This window comes from Balaenoptera ricei, chromosome 6 (assembly GCF_028023285.1).
Source record: "Balaenoptera ricei isolate mBalRic1 chromosome 6, mBalRic1.hap2, whole genome shotgun sequence".
NCBI lineage: Eukaryota > Metazoa > Chordata > Mammalia > Artiodactyla > Balaenopteridae > Balaenoptera > Balaenoptera ricei.
Window position 1 is genome coordinate 60031427 of NC_082644.1, and position 22042 is coordinate 60053468.

Below are 22042 nucleotides of genomic sequence, written 5' to 3' on the forward strand. Positions count from 1 at the left end.
GGTAACGCCAAATGATTAACAGTTGATTATTTTCCTTTGGAAATCCCTACAGGAATAGGTCATTAGATATTTTTGTCCAATTTGAGGTTTAGTTATGTTTAAAGGAAAATAGGCTCAAATTGAAGTTCCATGGGTACTCTCGACAATATACATAAAACTATTAATGAACATTAGTTAGACAGTCAGGCCTGATTGTTTTCCTTTGGAAACAAGTTGTATGTGATTGAATGTCTTTTGCAAACAGGACATTTTAAATATGTTTATGCTAAAGAGCCCTGACATTTTTTCTCTTTGCATTTTTTGTTGTGAAATATAAAATAGGCACAGAAAAGTACATAAAATACATAAGGAGAATAACTAATAGGGCATTTATTTTGCAAGTTTCATTTCATTGAATGGAATAGAAAAATAACTACTAAAAATATTAAGGAGTATCCGGCAGCTCTATCACCTACCACACAGATCAGCTGTTTGCATTCAAGGGATTCAATAAAGAAAAGAAAACTGTTGGTATATAGTTATAATCATATAGCATCCCGTTCTTTGGTAAGAATATTTAGAATACAAGTAAAGTTATTAACAACACTGGTGAAGCTATTAAAATAATTTAAACCCATATAATTATTGTTAATTTTTTGTTAAGACAATTTTTAGGAACGACAAAATTTCCTGCAGGAGAAAATTCAGATTCTCAAAATTTTACAGCACAGAGGAAACAAAATTATGTTAAACCCATTAAAAGATTTGGTACAGGGGCTTTTGATTAGTATTATAGTCCTTTAAAGTGCTTACTTAGGGAGGTTTCATTCTATTATTTTGAAAAAAAATTATTTTTCACCAATTTAAAGTGCTGTATCTATAGCTATAGCTATCTCTCTAGCTATAGGCTTAATTTATGAGATTTTTTAAAGCCATTGGTATGTCCAAAAATACAAACAGCATTTGCCAGTAAATAGAAGAATCATGCAGTCCTTTTTCTCAGCCTCGGAACAATTTATTTAAGGCGTGCTAGTTAGAACATATTTTAAGAGTTTCATCATTATGGATTCCTCATTAACTTTTCCATATTTTTAATCTTATATTTAATTGCATAATTGCCTACTATACTTATGCCTAAGATGAGGTTCTTTTCCAAACAGCAGTGTCTGTGTTTAGTCTTAATCATTTAGGGCCCATAAGGAATATGAAGACTCTGTCCACCCTTGGGAAGTAAAGAATCAAGCAGCTTAAGCTGCCTTTTGAAAGCCACAGAAGGAATTAGAATTAGAGTTAGCACGACTTGTGCCTTATCCTGTCCTTGTCAACATACATGTGGGCTTTTGTGCTTCTGCAGACCTTTGGGTTTGATGGCCCTCATGCCCTTGTCCTATAAAACTGCTTTTGTCCTGTAAAACTGCTAATCCTTTGTTTTCTTTCTGTCGGTCTTCTTTATAGGATAAAAAATCTTGGATTCTATGAAATCATTCCTACTAAGCATATTCCCAAATATTCTTTATTAATTTGAGTTCCTACCAACTGCTGTGCTGAACAGCCAAAAAGCCATCCAACTAATCTATTGACTGCTAAATTCTCTCTCAAATTGGAATCTCAGTGCTGAAGCCATTTAGGAGAAAGGCTTCCTTTGTGTCTGTTCATCATTGCTCAATGGCTGTGGAGCACCTGTGGAGCGCTGAGAGCAATGTGTGTGTACACGCAGAGCAACTCACATTCTCGTTTGGATCTTTTTCTGTTGTGTAACTGCGAGGCAGCATTTTTTGAGAAGTAAACAAGCCACTTTATAATTGCAGGGAGCAGCCTCTGAAGATGGGCGTCTAAAGAGGGGTGATCAGATCATTGCTGTCAACGGGCAGAGTCTAGAAGGGGTAACACATGAAGAAGCCGTTGCCATCCTTAAGCGGACAAAAGGCACTGTCACTTTGATGGTTCTCTCCTGAATTAGCTGCCAGAATTGAGCCACCTCAACTTCTCACTTACATCCCATGCTACAAAGAGAGTGGAACTGGTCCTGTGGACTCCTCCTGGGCTGTATTCATCCGGCTCTTCAAAACTGTAGGAAAAAATAGCATTTAAATTTGTTTTTCTCATATGGAAATGATTTTCTTACTGACAACCTAGCATCACTTTCCCTTTCTCTTTGCATTTTGTGATGGAAACTCAAAGAGAAGGGCTCTTTGCATAGATAAATCCAGTCTTTCTTCCTGAAGATATCTGACATTTTATAATCATGTGGGCAGAAATTAATATGGGCTCAACTGGTTAGTAGAGAAAGGAAAAAAAATCATTCGAAAGCTAACCAAGGGGAAATGGTCTCATGAAATTAAGGTGAAAATTGAAAATATAAAATAAAGAAGAAAATCTCAAGTTTTATAAAAATGCATTTTTTGTTAATCCACCTTCTCTCCCCACTTCTAACTAAAAAAGAAAAGAAAAAAGTTGTACGGAAAATGTTTAAAAATACTTTCAGTATTTAAAAATGTTGACTATTATTAAAACATTGCAACTCCCAGCTCTAATACGCACATATATAGTTTTCTTCTAAAATGGGCTTCAAGATTGGGTAACTAACAACAGGAAGCAATGTTCCTAAGTTTGTAAAGAAACCACTTATTGCACATCTTGATGTTCATTTTCATTTTTGACCTATTACACAATATTTTCACATTTCTATAAGTAAAATGATGACGCTGCCCTGTATTGACTGCGGTTTCTCTAGAAAGCAGCCTTGCTAACCATGCAGGAGCATAGGAGGCTCTCCGAGTTGTTAGTGCTGGTTTTAAGGGATGCAACACTGAAACTGTGTCAGTGTGCTGTGCAGTTGGTTTTCAATTAGTATTAATCTTAATGACGGAGAAAAAGCAATGTGTTAGTAATTATTTTGGTTGTATGCCATTAGTAAATTGATAGAAAAATTAAGGGGATTAACATAAGTTCATTCCATTGCCTTATATTAACATCTTATAATACAATAGTTTAAGACTAAGGGAAACAGATGGAGCTGTTTATTGAGACAACTGGTGAGGAATTATCATGTGTTCATTCCCATTTTAGAGCGTGAAACTCCTACATTAGAATATATAAAGTCACTTTAAATATTATCTATATTTGTAACAAAAGTAGTGTACAGATATTTTATTACAGCGCTTATGTGTAAATGCGGAATTGAAGTGAATAAATAAGAAGTTTCGTGGTGCACAAAAAAAAGCAGGCATTTTTATTTTGTTCTTTTTACTGGGGAAAAGCTTTATTATACTGTTCAAGATTTACAATTTAAAATTGGCTTTTATCATGTCTAACTGAACATATGGTGTCCATAGTTTTACAGTTAGAGGAACTCTGGACAACAACATTATGAAAAGCTCACTGCTTTTTATGCCCAGAATTTTTACTAATGCTAAAAATGCATAGACTCCTCATGGAACAGAGGAAGATAAACAGCATTAAAGAAAGAGAGGTGTTGTGCCTGTATGTGCTTTTCTGAAACGCTACGAGTGATGCAATATTATAAGTTGTTCTTTAGAGTAGTCAAGAGTTGAAGCATGTTCAGATAGAAAAAGTCATAATGAAAATTATTTCTAATAATGAACATGAAAAATCTGATTTGAACACTGAGCAAGGACTTTAGGAACCTTTGTTCTGCCAGTTCTTCCCCTAATTAGCTAATGAACATATGCATTCCCTCTGATTTATCTCATCTGTAAAATGATAGGTGATTTTATCTCAAAGCTTATATCAAGTTCTAAAATGTAAAAATTCTGTGATTCTTAGATATACGAAACGAATGACACAACTACACGTTGCATCAGTTCGGAAGCTATTCTCCCCAGCCAGCTATTGTAAACTGAGGTACTTGATGTAACAAAACTCATTTCACTATCCCAGTGACACATCTAACCTCTTAGTCACCAGTTAATGGCCCTCTCTCATGAAGGCATGTCAAGATCCTCTCATGGTTGGCTTCTGGAAGCTGAGCCACCCACTTTTATGTTTTAACCAGCAAAGATTTTATGGAGGCCGCTCTGTGGCACACCCTAGGAAGGCCAGTTAACCAGCCATATTGAAGTTTGAGTAAATGTGTGAAGGCACTCCAGTGAGAGCACCCAGCTGGGTATCTGTACTAGCCTGTAGGGCATTGCCCCCAAATTCACGTCTACTAAGAACCTCAGAATGTGACCTTATTTGGAAATAGGGTCTTTGTGGATGTAATCAGTTCAGTTAAAATGAGGTCATGCTGGATTACAGTGGGCCCTAAATTCTTAAGAGAAGGCTATGTAGAGACACAGAGACAGAAGAAGAAGGTCGTGTAAAGATGGGGACCAAACAAACAAAAAACAAAACAAAGAGTACCTGGAGCCACCAGAAGCTGAAGAGATGAGGAAGGTTTTTTCTCTGGAGTCTTCAGAGACAACTTGTCCCTGCCGACCCCTTGATTTCAGATATCTGGCCTCCAAGACTGTGAGAATAAATTTCTGTTGTTGTAAACCACCTTGTTTGTGGAACTTTGCTACGGAAGCCCTAGGACACACCAGTATAGTGTCTTGGATGTTTTTATATCCTTAGCTACTATCACTGTGCCTGGCAAATAGGAGAGGCTCTATACATTTTTGTTCAGCATGTAAATGATTGAATTATAGGTCGTGATTAATTTCATGGTCTTACCTTGTTTTAGTTAAGCTAGCTGCAGCCTTCGTACTGAATACAAAACAGGAAGCAGTGGGAATGCCACTTAGGGATGTAAAACACTGGGGATAAGCTCCCCTCCTGAACTGCTACCAATTAACAAAGTCAAAGCATGTAGAAGTGAAGAAAGAGAGGGAAGGAATGAAGGAAGGAAGGAAAAGAAGATTGAGAGGAAAAGAATATCGATGCATCAGCATTAGAGAGAGTGACAAAGGCTTATGCTTCCTATATTATTCCTTCTTGGAAATGTAAGATTTCTCCGTGGAGGAGGAAGAAAGTGAGCAAAGAGTTTGAAGACTTGAACGTTATAGTGTTATAGTGTTAATGTGCAACTCAAGACCATGTACAACTCAAGACCATGTACAACTCAAGATTGTGGCTTGCCCATAATAGGTTCAGTATATTTGTTTTTGTGATTAAATTATATTGGCGAATATTGCACATTTCTGGTGTTCTTTGTGACCCCTCCAAAATGATGGTGATGGTGATGATGATGACGTATTTGATTTCAACACCTACTGATTTATAGCAGCAGATGTAGCAATGCAGTGTGGCAAGTCAGTAGAGCCCATACGTCAGAACAGTGATGGAACTGGAAGCATAAAAGATTAAAATTCATGCAAGACAAGAAAAAGGAACTTTTTTTTCCATTTTAAGAATCTTGATAAAGCTGATTTTGATAGATTCAAAGAAGCAAAGTAAGCTCTTCCCTGCTGTGAGGTGTACCATGCCAAGCTGTCTTAGACCTGGTCATCTAGCTTATTGTCTGAGAATGCCAGAGATCTAGTGCCTGTCTTCAGATCTCCATCACAGTGAGTGGAGAAGTTGAAAAGATGCCTGCAGGGAGACAAGACTCAGTATGCTTTCTTGGGTCTAGGTGTGGGAATGTCGAAACTATCATCACCTACTTTCAGCAGCCCTGGTGTGTTGTTTCATGTCAGTGACAAGTATTCTGGAATGCATTTGATTTGTGCAAAGATGTTCCTCAACTTCGTCTACGAGGAATTAATGTTTAACTTTGACCTTTCCTAAAGGGAGCTATTTGTAAGGTGGAATTGGCCTCTGTTACCTCAGGAGGAAAAAAACATGTTGGTGGCAAGAACATTTCTAAATGAAGAGCGTGGAAACTAGGCAAAGCAAATGTGGTTACTATGATTCTTGTATACTTGACATTGCAGCTTCTTTTTTCCTTCAAAATACAGGTATTCCATTTTATGTAAATTAGAAAAAAATTGTATAATTTGTCTAGGAATTTTATTTATCATTCAAGTACTGAAAGTTCAATTGTAGACCCTTCCAAGGAATTCTGTCAAGACAGAGGCAAATCTGCGGTAATGATATCAGAATTCTCTCACTGAAAATGTTTCTTGAAGTTTCAAAAAGTACTGCCATCAAAAAAAAAACTGCTTTAGGCAGCTTCTAAGAGGGAGCTTTAACTTATTCATTTAATACTGGACATTTTTCAGAAAGTTGTGTCATTTGCTGATTCTTTGTGATCCATTCTCCCTCCTTCCCCCATCCTCCTTCTCACATGTGGATTTTCAGAAATAAACAATTATCCTTGGAAAACCTACTTTTCCTCTTCTTTTCTTATTGATGTATTAGAAGTTGTGATTTTTTCACCTGAGTCTACCTTGAAATATTTGGCATTCAAGGTTCTACTCTCTGAATTTCATTTACCTAAAGGTCCTTTATTCCATTCAGTAAAACTTACAGGTTTACCTTGCTTTGGAAAATTAAATGAGATAACTATTTAAAGCATTAATACCATGCACATGATAAGCTGTCAAGAAATGGTAAGAGTTATTGTAGTATTATATCCTGGAAGACATAGAGTAATGTAAATTCAGTAGCTTTCTTTAAATAGACTTCCATTTTCATTTTTGTATTACCATGTCTTTTTCTACTGATGTTGGATGCAAATCAACTTATACCAAAATTTCAGTTGTTTTGCATACAATCTTCATGCTGTTTCCCATATCCTCATATAACTCTACTATTAATTACTAAATATCTTTACTAAAGATATTTAGTAAAGATAATCTTTAGTAATTATCTTTAATTACTAAATATGCTTTAAAAAGGAGTTATATCTCACTACTTCAAGTGGAAAACCAATATCATTTGCCATAAATTTAGGGTAATTATGAGCAAAAGTGATGTTGTTGAATTCTATCAAAATACAGTTGCCTACCGAGGATCAGAACTTGAGGCCTGCTCTCTTTGTCAGAAAGGGAGAGTTGTAAATACTAGAATGGTGTTAATGACTCAATAGAGACTCTCCTGGACTTAAAGGAACTGAAAGAAAATACCTTTTTCATGATGTGATTTAGTATTTTCTAGTGCCTTATCAGTGAGCCCTACAAAAATGATCTCACAATATACTCTCTCTTTGGAAGAAACTCTATTATACCAAAATTGGAAAGGTTTTGTTTGTAGACTCCTTTTTTAAAAAGTAAAAGCAAGCCAGTCAATTCCTGTTTTAAGAGTATTCTGCGCTAATGAGGTTATTTAAGATTTTGTTTATAAGACTTTCACTAAAATCAGAATTGGGTCATCACCTCTAATGCTTTAGTTTTGGCAATCTGAGTTTGAAATAAAGGACAAATGACATAAATTAATGGAGTAAAATTAATGTTGTGGTAATATTAAATAAAGCTAATGTCTCCTGCACCTGGAGGGTGATGCAGATGGCAGGCATACGTAATTATGCACCCTGCTGCCTTTAAGTGTACTGATAAACATCTCTCAACTGAGGATAAAATATGTTCATTCACTGCCTCCAGACACATTTGAGTAAGGCAACACAATACGTAAGAAACGTAGCCTAACATACTTATTTTTTGAGGAAAACATGCAATTCTGTAAGTTAAATGATTAACTATTTACCTCATTTTTAAAATAAGTCATTATTAGAGTCATGGTCTTTGCCCTTTCTGTGAATATTAAAATATGTGTCAGTTCCATTAGGAAAAGATTTTTTTCAAGCCAGCAAGGGAGTATTTTAAGTTTACATTTTTACTTACTATTACTCTTAAGAAGAGAAATTTTCTAATAGAATCCTAAGTAAGTTGATTTGACTTCTTACTCTAGGTACAAATTAGATTGGCCAGTTATCACTCAGATATTTATCAACTTGTTCAATTCTTTAAGAAGTAGCTGCTCTATAGCATTGACATATATACACTACCAAATGTAAAATAGCTAGTGGGAAGCAGCCGCATAGCACAGGGAGATCAGCTCGGGGCTTTGTGTCCACCTAGAGGGGTGGGATAGGAAGGGTGGGAGGGAGAGGCAAGAGAGAGGGGATATGGGGATATTTGTATACATATGGCTGATTCACTTTGTTATACAGCAGAAACTAACACAACATTGTAAAGCAATTACACTCCAATAAAGATGTTAGAATGTTAACATACGAAAAATCCTAAAAAAAAAAGTTACATGCACCCCAATGTTCAAAAAAAAAAAGTAGCTACTCTAGAAAAGATGTCAGTGTAATAATTATGCATATAGATAATATATCTTACTGCAGCTACTTCAGAGATATCACTGAACTTTGTAAAACTTACTATGTGTTTTCTTCATTTAAGGAATGTGAATTCTCATAACTTCATTTTGTTGCAGTTGGATACCTATGCAGTTAAAAGTACAACCAGCAACTTCCAGTTTTAGCTTCAGAATGATTTTTAAAATGCTTTTATGATATTTGTTATACACACCCATTATTTTTCTTATAATTAGATGTATATTTATAGCTTACATTTTAAAAATAAAAAGGACAAGTAAAATACTCTTTTTCAGACACAGTTTTCATCAAAATAGATCTGGTGCCAGGTGTTCATTTTATGATAGAGGATGCTGGCTCACTTTAAAGAAAAAAAAATTAAGGCTAGGGAGCATATGATTTCTTCATCTTTTACTCTTTAATCTTAGGGTTAATAAATAAAGGAATTATACATTTTAAAATATACATTTATGATTTTTCTTGGCATTGGATAACTAAAACTATGGGAATTAGGTTCAACCCATTCATCTGCATTTATTTGTAAGTACCTGACTATTAGTTCTTCTATTCAGGAGTTGATTTTTTTTTTTCTAAAGCTTTTCCTTTCTGTATGTTACAGGTATTCATGTAATGAAGTCATCAATGTCTCAATACCTACTTTGACTGCCTTGAATGAATGTAAGTCAGAGCTGATAAATGTCTTAACACTGAAGGAGCTCTAGATTTCTCTGAAATGCAGTGTAAAGTGCATGGGCCTCTGGGTCTCAAGGCCCTGGGTTCATATCCTGGCTTGGTCCCCGACTGAAAGGCAGCTGACCTCTCTGAGCCTCTGCCTCCTTGACTGTAAAAAAGGAATAATAGCATCTTCCTCACAGCCCTATTAGTGTCAAAAGAGATGAAGTGTCTGTGCGTGGTGGCCCTTGGTAAATGATAGAAATATTGTTAATATTTCTAAAATCAGTGTAACTTCAGGGCTGCGATGATATCTCTAGTGGAATCGTGGGGATCATCTGGAGCAGAGTGTGCTGTCACTACTGTTAATTTGTATCCCCACTTTAAACATAAACTTGGGAAGTGTCCTCTTAGTTTCTCATTCTAGAAACATCCTCATAATTTCTGCTAGAATGGAAAGCAAAATCAAAAATGATTCCAGGAAAACTGAGAATGGCATAGTCTCATTGGATGGTGAAGCAAATGTGTCACTCCATATTTTAAATAAGATATTTTGGGGATGGGAGTTATTTAAACCTAGTGAGAGGTTTTATCATCAATCTGAGCCCCATCGCTTGCATAATAAGCCAAGTTTCTCGTTTTGAAAAGTAAATGGGAAGTTGTACAATATCCATCACTCTATAATCTCTCCTCCCCAGTCCTCTATGTTCAATTAGTTAGGATAAATAAACTTTATTTTCATCTTCCTTTTTAGGTACAATCTCTTTTCAGAAGGGAAGGAATGAAGAAACGAGTTTGGTAGACTAAACAGTCTTCTAGAAGGAAGTTGGTGAGATCAGACTCTCTGTCAGATCCTCCTTTCTTCCACATTAGGTATTATTTCTCAAGTGATTGATACTAAATAAGTTGGGGAAATGTAAAGTGGAAATTGTATGCCCTACTAGTGGTTAAATTTTTTAGTTATTTTTCCCCCTAAGGATTTAAGGAAAGGAAATTAGCTTTTAAAGAGGACTTCTCCCAAGTGATAATCACGTTTGACTATAAAATAAGCTTCAAGTTCTTTTTTTTTTTTTTTGTAGAGAATTAGCAGGTTGGTTTAATGGAGAGTTATCTGTTTTCTTGTTTTTTGTTTTTGTTAAGTTTAATTTTATTTATTTATTTATTCATTTATGGCTGTGTTGGGTCTTCGTTGCTGTGTGAGGGCTTTCTCTAGTTGTGGCAAGTGGGGGCCACTCTTCATCGTGGTGCGCGGGCCTCTCATTATCGCGGCCTCTCTTCTTGCGGAGCACAGGCTTCAGACGCGCAGGCTCAGTAATTGTGGCTCACGGGCCCAGTCGCTCCGTGGCATGTGGGATCTTCCCAGACCAGGGCTCGAACCCGTGTCCCCTGCATTGGCAGGCAGATTCTCAACCACTGCGCCACCAGGGAAGCCCAAGCTTCAAGTTCTTTGAAGACCTGGCTCTGACAGTTAATACTGTTAAAGATTTAGGTGAGGGTTGAGAGAATGGAAGCTTCCATATGGGATCCTGCAGCACGCTTTTCTTTGGGTGCAGTGAAGGGTGATGTTTTTCTGTACTGGAGAGCAGCTGACTAGTGCATGTAAGCCTAATTTCTAGATTTGGACATCGGGTGAAGTAAACTTATAAAGCATTCTCAGTCCCCACTTGTTAATAAAATAGTTTATGGGTATTTATAACATAAATCATACTTTTCAATTACCTAAATATTGGAAGCCAGTGAAGAGCCAAGAATCACCTTAAACCTTTATAAAGCATTGAGATCCCAAAGAATGTATGTGTCTGTAACCACCTGTGCAGAAGTGATCATTTGCAGGTAGATGAGCTCCTGTGAAAGCTGGGATGGGAAGTCCTAAAGTGTGAAAAGCTTTGGTAAGTTTTCCTTTATGACCATGGATCATATTTTTTTTTGATACTTGCAATGGTGTTCCAACTTAGAAAACTTATCTGTTTTTCAACTTTCAAGTGAAAACAAGAAACAGTTATTAAAATACCTTAACTTTCTATATGGGGATTCTGAATACAAGAGAGAATAGAAATTTAGTTACTAAAGAATTTGAATGGGACTGTGGAAAATGTTCCCTACTTGAAGGAGAAAAAAATGGGATCAGAGCCATAAATCTTTCCTTTAGTAAGGCTGGATACTTAGTTTTGCCAAATATATTTCTTAATGGAGATAATATCTTCCATCTAGGTTTTTTTAAGTTGAGATACGTAATGGATATGAAAGTTTTTAAAGTTTCAAAGCATAGATCATTGTTATTGTATATTAGCTAAACCACACATTTATGGATTTTTTGATTAAAAGTTCTCAAATTGACCAATACTGTCTAAATATATATTCTGTCATTTTCCTGTTACATAGTTCTAGAAATGAAATATCCCTACTCCTCCTACAATGCTTTATTAATGAATGACATATATACCACTCTTTTCCAAAAGTGTGAGGTGGTGTTATGTTTTTTATATTTTGTGTTAAGTAATTTTTAAAAAAATATTAATGATAAATCCATTAAAGAACAAACCCAACACTCATTCCCAGGCATGATCTTTCCACCCTTTTTATCATTACTGTGTCTTGGACATACCCATTTTATAGCAGATAGTTGTACCATGTTGCTTTATTTTGTGTACCTTATGGGCTCTGTTATTCTACTGAAAATAATGTTAGCTCAGGAGTTTTGCTCAACAGTGTGGAGACGGGTGAGGGAGGGAAAGAAGGAAGGGAGGAAGAAGGAAAAAAGTTAGTTTAGAGAAAGGGAGAAGATCATTAGCCCCAAGCGTATTCTGATAAGATTTCTACTATTGGATATGAAAATTAAATATGGACTTCCTCAGAGTCAATGGAAAACAAAAGGGCAGGGTCAATTATAATTATACTTCAGAGACAAAAAGCAGAATTTACAAAATCTCACATATTGCATATAAATACTGAGACCTTCGTAAGTGTTCAGTAACTGTGAACAAATGAATGATAGAATCATTTTGGGACAGACTTGGACAGATCAAGGAAAAAGAAACCAAAAATAATGCCAGTGGGGCCAATGCTAGTTTGCATTTTCTGCAACTTTTGTCTCTTTTCCTTCTTTTCAAACTTTTTGCTTAACTTTGAGGAGACTAAGAGAATGGTGGTAAGTCATCGATATTTTTCACTTTCTGAGGAAGTAGGAAAAGTGTACAAGGTCTCAGGGGGTTGAAGGGCAAATGCAGCTGCTGTTTGTTTCTGCAGACATCCCCAAAACTTAGGGCCAGTGGATGGTTTCCATGGGAACGCTTGGTATCTAGGTAGATGCTGGCAGAATGGTTTTAACCTTTCTGGAATGTAATTGAAGAAAGGTTACTTCTTCTTACTCAGTTGAAGTTACTCCCCAAGATAGTCTTTATTATAAAAAAGAAAATATGTGTATCTTATTTAATCAAACCCACTTTCCACAGCATATCAAATTGAGTGCAGCATCTACTGGACAAACAATAAATCTTCATAAATATTAGTACTAAGGCCTTGTTTATCTCGTTGCCTTCTACCTTAGGTAATACTAATGATAATGAGAATAGTCCATTCCAATAGTACCACTTGATATCATGCAAAGAAAAGAATATTTCCTCCGCCCTTTAGTCTGAAGTCCTCTGAGAAGCATCATTACAGGTGGCATGATGGAGAAGTGAAGTAAAGCTATAATCTAGATATTTCAGTTTCTCTAGTGTAGATTTGGCTTGAAGTATAATCACAATAAAGTATTAACAGAAAACTGAACATACAGAACTTTGGATTTTATTTTTGATAAATAAGAGTTGATAACCAGAGAACTTCTTGGTCCAGGAAATAGTTTTTCACCTGTATTCTGCATGAACTCTTTAGAAAGTGAATGTTTCCTAGAAACAGATGATTGATTAGAGGCTCAGTGACTGTAGGGACATCCTCTGTAGGATCTTCCCTAACCGTCCCTTCTCCCTTCCCCAAAAAACCCTCTCCCTTTAGTGAAAGTGTTTGTGTCCCATTAGAGCAGTTCCCTTGCAATACCATCATTGTTTCTATCCTTGTGATTCTTTTCACTGTTGTTTACCACTGTAGAAAGATGATTTGTTGCCTCTCTTAGAGAAATAGATAAGAGCTAAATTCCTGGAAATGAAAGGGCGTGTGGTCTTTGCCTTGGATTGGAAAAGTGGGAAGGGGCAGTGATGGCAAGCATTTCCTCAAGAAGTGTCATAATCTTAAGGACTCTGCTTAGTAGGAACTCATTGCTAAGGTAAACTGAGAGCGAAAGGGCAATCGTCAGGGGAAGACCCCAGTTCCAACCCGTTGTTTACTGCAAAGGCTGAAGGACCACAGCTCATTCTCAGAATTGTTGTAACATTTCATCTAGAAGAAGTGCTTGCAACGCCTTCTTGACAAATGAAGAAAACGAAGTTTGTAGGAGTTAAGTGATTGGACAGTTTCATAAAGCCTCATTGTCTTCACCCAAACCCTAGTCTTCCATAGTGAAATGTGCCATCCCAGATGACTCAGCCTTTTCTATCTGTAGCTTATTTGTCAACTTCTCAATCTCTTTTGCTTTCTCGTGGGCCCTCTCCAAATTCCCAGTACATATTACATGGTAGACTTGAAATCTAAAGCTGATTTTCATAACAACGTAATCAGTGGGTGAACTATAATTTATATGTAACCCAAACGTAAATGGGCTATATTCAAAGAAGCACAGACTGGCAACCAAAATATATAACTGAAAGGAGTCTAAGTATTTATTTCATTTATGAAACCTTAGTTTTGATGCTCATTAAACCTTCTTAAAAATCTTTTGATTGGTCTTTATCTTATCCTAATCTTTTACTCTCAAAGAAGGAATTAAAGATTACATGCCCTCTCCTGCTCATCTCCCAGTCGTTTCCTCACACTCTGTGTTGCCCTGTTTCTTTCCTCCGTCTTCAGGCTGGAATGGCCACTTGTGCCTGACAGGCACAGCAGGTTGACCAACAGGACTGCTGGCTAACCCAGAAAACTCCATATACTCCTTGACTGTCATGGAAGGAAGCACAGAGTAGCCCATAGGAAATAGATTTAATCTTTAACTCTGACCACTTTTTTTGGCAAAATCATCCCATTACCTGGTTTCAACACATACATAAATGATAGCAAGCAAAAAAAAAAAAAAAAAGAAAGAAAGAAATCTGTCTGCTTGGGAGAATGTGTAGGGAAGGCGAGGTGGGCATATGTGATGCACAAACATGTAACAGGACTGTATCTGGAACTGTGAAAATATGCATTTTCTATGCATTGCATAGCTCTCACTCCACCCCCCCTGCTCCCCACCTATCTTTCTCTCTTTCCCTCTCCTACTAAAAAAAGCCTTTCTTCCCTCCCCAGCCACAGTATAATATAGGCACACTCTCAAAGTAGCTGCTGGCCAAAATATCGGAGGAAAAAGTTTAGGTTCTTAATGCACAGTGTTTTCATTCTCCAAAACTATATCAGATATGGCTGGTGAGAGAGAAGGAATGAGGAATAAAAGGAATGAAAGGGCTTAAAGTGGGAAGGGGAGAAAGAATCATCCAGTGTAAGGACCCGGAAGCTGAGGGGAAGGGGACTTAGTGCCCTGTTAACCTTGAGTGATGATCCCCAGTTGACAGTTGCTTGAATCCACCAGCAGTGCCTTGACTCTGTTCCCTTCCCCACACCTCGCCTGTGGACAACCCACCATCTGACAAAAGTAGGCACTCCAAGTCATCCAACTGAAGAAGGGGGCGTTGGATGACTTGGGTAGGTTTGGTGACATGGAGGAAAAATCTCATTCCCTGGTTAAGGGGAGTGCATTTCATTATCAGTTAAGAAGTTGTATAGTAGTGAGGGCAGCAAGGACCATGGCAATTTCTGTTTCCCACATGCAAACATTTAAGTCCCCATACAGAGGATATCTCTAACTCCTGAATGGCTAGTGTTTCAAAAATGTTGTGGGAGGGGAATAGTTGGAGATGAAGAGGATAGTGGTTGAGAATAGAACTTGGAACATGTTTAACCACTTCTCTGGCCTGTGGTTAGCCTGGACACAGCCTGGTTTATTAAGGGGAAAAACTTCCCTTACTTGAACTGCAAAGACAGTTGAGCAGTGTGCTCTCTTCCCCAAGTCAGTGCTATGTGATCACTGCCAGGGGTCTAGCCCTGTTTTTCAGGGTGTGTGCTGAGCAGAGACAGGGAGGGAAAGACTTTATTCTCATTCTGCAGTCAGCAGGTCAGAATGGTTATTTTGGCTCCCAGCTTGACCTTGACTCAAAGCCCCACTTCATGTTTCCTGACTCTTTTACTGAGACCTTTTATTGTTCTCGTCTTTGTCCTTGGTCTAGATTGTCTACTGATGTTGTAGTCTGTTAAAATTTTAAATAATTGACATAGAAAAACTAGTTTGGGATGTGCTGAGTACTGGCATTCTAGGAAAACTGGACTTCACTAAAGGAGGAGGATGAGTTAAACACTTTTGTGGAGATTTCGAAGAAAACCATTGGGTGTGTTCAAGAACTCTAGAAGTGAAAAGAACTGGTTCTTTGTGAGTTCTGATTTTACTTTCAAATGTAAGGCTCCTATTTTCTTTGATCCATTTGTGTCACTAACATTACTCTTTTGGACTAGTTGTTCAGTCGTGCCACTCTGCCCAAACATGTCTTAGGCTTCCCACTGTGTAGAAAAATAAGCCCATACGTTGCTTAGTATTTGAGTCATCTAGCACTTGGCCCCAAATTTTCCTATCTAATTCACCAGTTCTGTTCCGAAGAAGCTCTAGTCCCATCATTCTGTTTATAATTTTCCAAACCTGGTTGGTACATACTGGCCTCCATGATTCTATTTACACTTAACTTTTTCTTTCTTTTAAAATTTATTTATCTAATTAATTTATTTTTGGCTGTGTTGGGTCTTTGTTGCTGTGCACGGGCTTTCTCTAGTTGCGGCGAGCGGGGGCTACTCTTCATCACGGTGAGCAGGCTTCTCACTGCGGTGGCTTCTCTTGGTGCAGAGCACGGGCTCTAGGCACGTGGGCTTCAGTAGTTGTGGCACGCGGGCTTCAGTAGTTGTGGCACATGGGCTCTAGAGCGCAGGCTCAGTAGTTGTGGCGCACGGGCTTAGTTGCTCCGTGGCATGTGGGATCTTCCCGGACCAGGGCTCGAGCCTGTGTCCCCTGCATTGGCAGGCGGATTCTTAACCACTAAACCACCAGGGAAGTCCCACTTACCTTTTTCTGAAATTATGTTTTCCTTAACCTGTCCCTGGGTTATTCACCCTTCAAGACTCAGCTCAAATCATTTATTCTTCATAATGTTTTGTCTTTAATGGGCTAGCGTGTGTTCGTCTCATGACAAGTACTTAGAACACTGATTATTATTAATCAGAACTCATCTTTCTTCTTCTTATGCTCATGAAATTTCATCTCTGGCATAGCATTTTTCAAGTGTTATATATTACTTACTTAAAAAAAAATCTTCTATGGTCTGAAAATAAATTATTGGAACATTGGTTATACTCAGTTAAAGCCATTTGTTTTATGTCAGACTTCTCAGAATGTCAGATATAGCAGTATATTGTAAATCTTCACTGAGTGTGGAATACCATTTTCCAAACCAAATTGACCAAAAATATCTGGTCAGACTCAAGTTCCAAGTAATACATTTTAAGGAAGCACACCTCTACCACACTAGTCTTTGATCTGTTAAAGTCATTTGGCTATATAATCTCTTCCCCAGTAGATTTTGAGCTTCTGGCTGCATTGGGTCTCACTCAGCTTTTTACCCCCATAAAATATGACATATATCACATAGCAGGCCATAATACTTTTCCTTTTTAAGAGAGAAATATTTTTTTTTCCTAAAGGAACCAGAAAGGAGTTGAAAGCAAGGAAGGTAGAGAGGCTGTGTTTATTATTTTTAAGGAGTTAAATGAGTTGTGAGTGGTAAAAAGGAAACCCTCTGTGCATTGTCCAACATGCAGAGAGCATGGAGCTGGAGAGGGAAGTACTGGGTCAGCTTTTGGCATACCCACGAAGTTGCAACAAAGTAATTTAGCTCATATGGGAAGATTAGGTTGTAGAGTACAAGCCAGTCCTTTAATATTCAAATATGTTTCCAAGTTGGCTGTTCTTCCTTGGTAAGTTCTTGTGCATGGGTATATTTTAGTATTCCAATTATCTACCATCTCTCCAGCTTGTTAAATTTGACCAAAACCTTGATCACATATTATGGGCCTGGCATAGGATCATTCCAAAGCCAATACTAAATAAGAGGCCTGAAAATTCTTGACTTTACATAAGATTAAAAAATTTAAATTATGAAAGAATCTAATCTAATTCACTAATATTATAGAGGAGCCATCTTCAAAGTTACCAACAATCTATGGTAAAAGTGGGACTAAAACTCAGGTTTCCTGATAATGAGTGACTCTTTTCATTGAACACAAGTATTTAAAAGTGATTTGAATTCTTTTTAAAAAAAATTCAATACTTAAATAATTTATAATAATACTATCTTCCCATATTAACTTGATTGAGGGAAATTAGACAAGCATTAATCTTGTATGTTTGAAGTTGGAGCAAAGGAGATGAATGAATAATAGCTGATTATTATCATTAACTTATTGAGCTGTACTCTCAAAAGTTCAGACGTTAAACCATGAGACTTCATAGTCATCAGTATATACAAATCTCTAGCAGCACTCTACCTGAAAGATTATTCAGATTCAACTCTGTGTTTGACAGAGGAGGAAGCTGCAGATAAGCAACTTTTTCAGCAGGTATTAAAGTTCACTGTTTCTCAACTTGTGTCTGTGAGTTGGAGTTAATTTATTTTCATCTGCCTTCCGCATGGAAATATAAGGCAAATCCCCATCAGTTTATTGTCATTCCAGCTACTAAGTCTCGGGACAGTTACATAAAAACAAAACTAAACAAAATTATATTTTGATTATTATTGTGGTTACTGTTGAGACAAGTTCCCCACATAAGCTTGATTAAATGTTTATGTTTGTATGATAGTGATTGCAATATTAGGTTATTAGACAAAGCTGTTTTGTGATAAATTAATATTTTGAGAAGTTTAAAAAGCATTTCTGCATGTATAGTAAATTGTAATCATATGTGATTATAAAGCTCATTCAATAAGTGGAAATGTATTACAAATTGATAGGTTTAGATTAGCAGGGAACACTGTTAAGATGTTTTAGTGTAAGTTTTTGAAAATACAAGTCCCATTTAAAGGGAAAATTTAAGGGTAAAGACATTAAGAATTAGCCTACAACTTTTAGAGATACAATAAATAAATGTAGATGAACTAACCTTACACCCACGTTAAAATATGAGGTTCACCCCACGAGCTTCAGCTATTTCGGTTTCAACAACCATTGCTGGCTCATTTATGTGTATACAGTGCAACAGTGACACCACTGGGCCAGACTTATCTTACTTCTTGAGCTTCAAAGTGTTAACAAAAAAAAAAGTTAGATGTTTATGAGAAATGGAGTCAATTGGGTAAAATGTGTGTATGGTTATGAAACTAGGCTATTGAATTTGGGGGATACGGGGGTCGACTTTCCACCAGCGCCTTTATAGTGCTGACTCTGTTGGGTATGCTTCTTCAGTGACTGAACAAATAAAGGACCAGATGATAACTATGACTGATTAAGTAAAATGAGGCTGTTCCTGATACTCCAAGAAATATTGTCAATTAGTTAAAGACCTTTACATTTAGTTTAAATTTTCAAAGAGAAAATAAACCCACTTAGAGGAAAAAGGAAATCCATGGAACAGTTTAATTTTTTTCTAGAGTCCAACCACTAGAGGGCAGGAGAGTCCACGCTACTTTGGCTTTGTTCTACATTACCCGCCCCGCCCCTACTCTACTCTGTCTTCAGCCCATCCTTCTCTTCCGGAGTAGATAAATACATTCTTCAGAAAAGGGGCTGTTTCTTATTTCTAAAATACTGGAGCATTACATTTTCTAGAAACATACCCAAGATAAAAGGCAGTACAAGTAGAATGTGAGATAACATCTTTTTCCAAGTGTAAGGGTGTGATTATATTCTTTTGTTTATATTAAAATCAGCTCTTTTTTGAAGTAAATGCTTGGGGCAAAAAAGGAGGGGGTATATCCACAGGATTTTCTGTAGCTATTGAAAAAATTAATACCAAGTACTAAATCAATTAATTCTTAAGTCAATTCTTAAGAAATCTTCCATTCCTGAAAATCTAACTTAAAGTGAGAAAATATAGAAGTGATAAAGCCAAGCCCTTTGTGTTCTTAAGAAGAAACTCTGTATGAAGAACATAAAATAATAGGCACATGAAATACTCGAAACTTAGAAGCCTAGATTTTCATTGATGTTATCATTGCATATAATTGCTAGGATTTGGGAGAGAAAAGTGGCCTTTTCAAAAAAATTTTTTTCAGTTTCCTTTATCTTTCTCTCTTCTAACAAAAGCTTTTATTTCTGGTAAAGTGAAAGATTTGGTTGAAATTTTTCTTTGACTAAAGTTGAAACCGATTGTGTGAGTGTTTATTTTGTGTTTTATCTGGTAAAGAAAGAATATGTTGTAATACATCACTGATAAAAGTAAAATCATTTCTCTAGTTTCTGCTTCTAGCTCTGTAAGTGATCGTCACTGCAGTCTTCAACACTTTGTGCATAAAATTTCCTGTGCAGGTAAACTTAGCTGGGATCTTTGGCATTGAAATACTTAGAATTAAATTTTTCTATAAACATACTTACAGAACTGGTAATTTTACTTGCTGAAGAATGGAATCCTATAGAGGAATATTTTAAAGAAATATGAGCTTTCTTGAGAAAACTTGATTATATTTGGTTAGACCTTCACCTATACCTTTTGTGTGTGTGTGTGTGTGACCTATACTTTTGAATAACTATTTATTCTCCCAAACAGTGCTGGGCATAGAGCAGATACTCAATTTGTTCAATGAAAATTAGCACCTATTGGTTGTATCTAAATTCCACACATGATGCTGGGAACTCTTAGCCCTTCCTTATGGGAGTTAAAAGTTTCTAGAGTAATAAATGTTCAATATTGCTAACTCTAAGGTAAGTTAATTTTGGCACTTGTATTTGTTGATTTTTGTTAGTTTCCCACTCTCCTCACAGAAGTGTTCCATGACACGTATTTTTTTCCAGGTAAGGTGAACTGAATTATTTTGGCAGGGCACTTTTAAACGAACTTTGAGATTATTGCAAGCAAACTGCAGTGTCTCAAAAACAAGTGTTGTCAATTACTGGCCTAAGTGATGAATTTTCTCCAAATTCCCTGCATGTTGTTCCCAGGATTTTTTTTTTTTTTTTTTTTTTTTTTTTGGTAACTCCCATACATAGTTTTGGTACTCTGCCCCTCCTGCACAAATTCACTTTGGAAATTTGCAAAGGATTAAATTCTGGTTGTGGCCTAGGGCTTGACAAGCAACTTCCTGGAAAGGCTTTGCAATAAGAGCTTTGTAGACAAAACTCGTCCTGGCTCATTTTAAGTTTCTCCTTGGTGTGTAAGTCTGCTATTACTCATGCAGTGGTTCAGTTTACACTGGCCCTTCTTAGGGAACTATAAGGACATGATCTTAAGGAGACAGTGCACACATACCAAAACAACCCAGTCATAATATTTTTAAAAGAGATTCCTTGGGAGGCAACCACCATAGATTCTGACCCTTCTTTCTTAAAAAAATCCAGTTAACCTCAAATATGTTACTTTGATATCCTTAGAGCAGAAGAGAAATCCTCAGACCCTAAAGCAGAACATTGGTGTTTCAGGTATGAAGTGACTTTTACGGAAATGGAAACCAATCAGAACTCCTGTTTATCTCATGAAATTGCCCAATTTGAACAAGATATTTTTATTTGGCAACTTTTACTGAGGAAAGTTTTTTTGAGGGTGGGGAGAGGTCCTTTTCTTCTTCTCTATGGATTAGATTACACTTACATGAGATGCTTGATTAGGTTCAGCTGGAAAGAGGATGACCTTAGTTAACCCGCTGTTTAACCCAGTTCAGCTAACATTCGAACCTAGACTACTTTGCCAAGATTTCCTCTGTTGGACTTGAGAGCCAGCCTGCCTTGGAAAGTAACAGTCAGTTAATCCCATTCTAGGATAGTAGTTCAGTCATCCTCTGGTATCCGTAGCATTATTTCTGAGTGGCCTCCAACTTGTTAGCTTTTTATATCAGACTCTGATTTCCTATCCAACCATTATTTACTCAGGGCTTATGATGACTGATTCCCTCATTACATTATAAAACTGAATACTTAAAACACTCATGTGATGGGAACAGTGATCTTCCCCGTTTTGCAGATAAGGAAAATAATTGATCTGTCTGACCTTTATCAGTCTAAGGTCACACATATTAAAGGGGACAGAGTGAGAATCAAATCCATATCTTTTAACTTCGTATCCACTCTTACTTTTGCCAAAACTGTACCTTGTAGTTCCATCCCAAGGAGGGAAAATGGTATAAACTGGACTAAATCAGGGTTTGAAACCACAAGCCAAGTTAAGTCATTGCTATTAATGGGAACAATTGCATGAACCCCCATAGCCTTCTTGCACCTGCAGACCCTACCCAGCCCTCAACTACATCATTATAGCTCGGAATGCAGCTGTTCTGCTAAAGACTTTAAACAGGAAGGTTGCACCACGATTCATGCCTAATAAGTGCCAATGATACTGCAGCTATTTTATAGAGCAGCAAAACAAGTTTCAGCAACCCAGATCTTTATCTGCTTCAGCGGAAAAGACCAGTTACATTTTAATCCCAGTTATATAAATGATTGTTATGAAAGCAAGCTGGTACATCTCTAGAAGGTTTTTTTTTTTTTAACTCTTCCTTTGATGCCCATTAGTTCTTTTTTTTGAAGTAAAGGATGAATTAAACTATCAATACATTAAGTATAGAAAATGAGGTAGATCTCACTCTTGAATGGGTATTCTGGTCAGGATGTTTCATGGAATTGAGACACACTGTAGCCGAAATCACCTCTAGTAAAGCATAATTTATATTCAATGAAATGTACCAGGTTTAACTGTAGATCTTAATATGCTTTGATAAATCTATGTGCCAGTCATTTCCAATATCCCCAAAAGTTCAGCTGTGTCCCTTTTCAGTCAGATTCCCCTTCCCCCAGTTAACACATCTGGTCACAGGT

General features: G+C 36.8%; 1 protein-coding gene and 1 long non-coding RNA gene across 19 annotated transcripts in view; both read left to right on the forward strand.

Annotated features, from left to right (window-relative positions):
- The window catches only part of MPDZ (multiple PDZ domain crumbs cell polarity complex component), a 362584-nt gene extending 356334 nt beyond the window's left edge, over nt 1-6250 (forward strand). For all 17 annotated transcript variants that reach the window (XM_059924722.1, XM_059924725.1, XM_059924723.1 and 14 more), the window contains one exon: nt 1788-6250. In XM_059924722.1, coding sequence (XP_059780705.1) covers nt 1788-1934 — 147 coding nt within the window. In that variant the 3' untranslated portion in view covers nt 1935-6250. The remainder of the gene's footprint in view (nt 1-1787) is intronic.
- Nucleotides 6251-8801: 2551 nt separating this feature from the next.
- LOC132367825 (uncharacterized) overlaps nt 8802-22042 on the forward strand; it is a 28101-nt gene continuing 14860 nt past the window's right edge. For both annotated transcript variants that reach the window (XR_009503859.1, XR_009503860.1), the window contains exons 1-2: nt 8802-8863; nt 9612-9730. This is a non-coding gene — a long non-coding RNA (uncharacterized LOC132367825). The remainder of the gene's footprint in view (nt 8864-9611; nt 9731-22042) is intronic.